A 3526-nucleotide genomic window follows, 5' to 3' on the forward strand; every position below is an offset into this window, starting at 1 on the left:
ATGTGTTGCCTTCTAAACAAAAACCAGTTATTCTGTAAATTGAATCCTAGACTTAAAGAAACCCAAATATAAGTGAGGTGAACCCATTTGTAGTGAGAGTGAATGTGAACCTGTTGCGTGTGGTGAAAGTGAATGTTACCACATTTGTGTGGCTGTCACTGCAGCCATCACAGAGCTATTGATGTTATTACCACAGCTCCCACACAAACCTTTCCAGCCACCTCTGGCCCCAGTCCAACCATGGCCACAGTTCCCAGGCCAGCCCCCAAAAGTCCCACAGACAGAAATCCCACCCAAAGAACTGATTGTAGAATTAAAATCACTTGTGTTTTTGTGCCTTCTTCTGCCCCACCTGAACCCAAACCAACAAAAAACCCCAAAATTGCCACAAAAACAGAGTAGAAGAAGATCCTCTCCAACAATTTGCACCTGGTTTTAGATTCTGGTTTTGGTGGCGACCTTGCTTTTAGAGCTCGTCGTAGAGCAAAGAAAACGATGATGGTGAGTCCCATACAGAAGAACCCAAGTATGGCACCCAATCGTCCAAACATAACACTGGCGTACAGAGTGGTGAAGATGATTAACAGAGCTGTTGTCATGTCATTGATGTTGGAGTACGAGTACACGATAAGAACCAAAGTGCCCTGAACCATGATGTAGATCCAAGGTGGTATGATGCCCTCCAATCCTCCGGTAACGACTGCACCCAATGCGACTGATGCCCCGGACATGGCTCCAGTCAACCACGGCAGGGTCACTCCTGCTTTATTGAGCAGCTTCAGCACCATGGCACTGAGGAGGAAACCCAGTCCAAGAGAAAGGAGCGCTGATGTAAACACCAGGCATGCTGCCACGACCGCTACACCGGTTGAACCAGCACGTCCAGCAGCTCGAGTGGCAGCGTTCAGCAGAGTGACGTCTTCAGTCAGAGAGGGCTTGACTGCGTATGAGGCAGCTTGTCCGAACACAAAACCAGCTGCTGCACTTCCGAGGAGGGTCTTCACCACACGGAAAGAACCTAAAGACAAAATTCTGTTATTTTATGCTATTCAAACTACTATTTAATTTCTACATTAAAATGTATATGCTATTCAGAACTGCTTTATGGAAAAGGTATAAAATTATTACCCTTAAAACAACCTCCTCAATAGATCTGTTCACAATATTTTTTTACATTTTTGTTGATGAATTTCACTAAATAAATTAATTAATTAATTAAGCAGAGTCCTAACTGCTCCAGTAAAAATTTTACTCACTGGTTCACCAGTAGATGTATAAACATTTTTAGATTCTTCATTAAGTGGTTTAAATATCATTTTCATTTGAATCAGTACTATTTATAGGCAAAGGTCCCAGATAACAAAGGGATTTTTTTGTTTTTCATTTGAACAGATTTTACTAAAATGGATATTTATTCATGGCAAAAATGGTTTTGCGTCAATAACAGAAAGATAAAAATGCATGAATGATATTTTAATGTGATTGTTACCTGAATAATGAAAATCCTCAAGTATCTAATAATGGCGTTATGTAGCAGAGCTTATATGCAGTGTTTTGAAAAGAGTATTTTTTTGGGGAAAAAAGTCTTTGACATCCATCAGTTTGGAAATGGGACAGTAAGCAAAACATCATGAGAGGCATTGTCCACAAATGGGGAAAAAACATTACGCAGTGGTAAGTCTTCCCAGCAAGCCCACCGAAATTAGTCCAAAAACACCATTGGCAGCTCATCCAGATTTGTCCCAGAACCCAGAAAAACATCATTGGTCCGGACAAGCTTTGGCCCTTAATGAATGAAATCTCTTAAGTTTTTATTTTTATAGGTTATTTTTGTCTGAAATAAATATTTTTTTTACAACTATATTCCACAGGGCATTAATTATTTTTTCGAAACTGGTATAACTTTTTGACCAAACTGAAAATCTTGTCTTAATTTGTTTGTGAATCAAAATTGAAAGTTCAGGACACTTGGATTGACTCTGGAATTTCATATCTTGATTTTAGACTTGACTTGATATTTGATCGTAAAGATTTAAACCTTACTTTTCAAAACAAAGCCACTCATCTGACTCTGTGGTAGAGTTGGTAAGCAACTGATGTGAAGTATTTGCAACTATGTCACATACAACATATTCAACTAAAACTGATAATCTATAATCAATACCCCATTAAGAATGCTTACAAAGGACTTTGTTCCAAAGTTTGACGGTCCTTCCATATTTCTTGTATTATCTCCCAGTTTCAATTTTGTTCAAATCTGTTCTTGTTACTTTAAGATGAAAGTAGAATATGTCTGAATAGTTCCACGCTGAAACCTAAAACCAGGAAGTTTGTCTGCTGTACAAAAGAAAAGCAAGCATTTCAGTGGACCATATCAGCACAGCTGCTGCTCTGCAACTAACACGCCACCAAACAGATCTCATATTCAGCTTTCACTGCGTCTGAGGTTGTGTGTGAAGTTCAGGATAGCGTTATCATCTTACCCAGGCTTGTTTCTGCCATTTCTCCCTGAGCTGTGTGCACCTCACTGACATTACAAGCTCTTCCTGTTCATGGTTAGACGTCAGACGATCTCACGGTGAGAGGAGCCAATCAGAAAAAAGATACCAGCTCCTGTGTCTTTACCACGTGACCACCTCACTCTTGCCCACATTTATATGAATGTTTTCTTTATTAAAATAAAAATAATGTGCTTAGAAAGGTTTATTTATGATGTTGAGCATCATTACAGTAAGATAAATAATAATTTCAAAAACTAATAAAAAAAAGTTTGAACTACCACGGCACGAGTCAGACAACAATGCCAGTCGGTCATTTCCATTCCCTAAATTTTAATTACATTTATAACATACACTTGTTAAAACAATTTTATTGGCTAAATTTTTGTGAACGAATAAACAAATATTCGTAAATATCTTATGTATTAGTGCGCCCCCTATTGGATAGGCTTCCGCCTTCCCCCCGCCCTCCCTCAAAGTAATAAAAGAATTGTTTGAGCAATAATAGAGAACAAGCATGATAAAATCAACAATGTGACTTGATTCCTAATTTTTCACACAGTTTGATTTTGATTTGCACGAAAATAACAAAATCTTGTCACTTAATGCAAACATGAAACATTGCCTCAAAAGGCAATTTACGCAGGTTACTTGTCATGATGCAATACTTTCAGTTGCCACTACATGCAAACGCTGAAAAAGGAGTTGATATAAATTGTTAGTAACTTCTACCTTGAAACTATTTCCCATAATTTTTCTCTCTCTAGCCATTCTAAAACGTTACGAGGAAACGATTGTCGTTTCATAGTATTATAGCATAGTTTACATTATTATGTAAGAATTTTGTTTTAGATTGGGAGAATGTTGATTTTGGTTCTCACAAGTATTAGCCCCCCACCCCCTCAAAAGAAAAAGAACAAAACAAGCCAGCAAGCAAAAATAATAAAAAACTAAGGAAAATGAATCATGTTGCTGAATCATGTTGCTATATATATATAACACTTAAGTGTTTAAGTGTTTCCTTTATT

At 37.7% G+C, this 3526-nt stretch overlaps 1 protein-coding gene across 1 annotated transcript in view; it reads right to left on the reverse strand.

Moving 5' to 3' along the window:
* The window catches only part of LOC103457697 (uncharacterized), an 8937-nt gene extending 6370 nt beyond the window's left edge, over positions 1 to 2567 (reverse strand). The window contains exons 1-2 of the mRNA XM_008398029.1: positions 2484 to 2567; positions 178 to 1018 (exon numbers count right to left, since the gene is read on the reverse strand). Coding sequence (XP_008396251.1) covers positions 178 to 1018; positions 2484 to 2502 — 860 coding nt within the window. The 5' untranslated portion in view covers positions 2503 to 2567. The remainder of the gene's footprint in view (positions 1 to 177; positions 1019 to 2483) is intronic.
* Positions 2568 to 3526: the final 959 nt, after the last annotated feature.

Source organism: Poecilia reticulata, linkage group LG21 (genome assembly GCF_000633615.1).
Source record: "Poecilia reticulata strain Guanapo linkage group LG21, Guppy_female_1.0+MT, whole genome shotgun sequence".
NCBI lineage: Eukaryota > Metazoa > Chordata > Actinopteri > Cyprinodontiformes > Poeciliidae > Poecilia > Poecilia reticulata.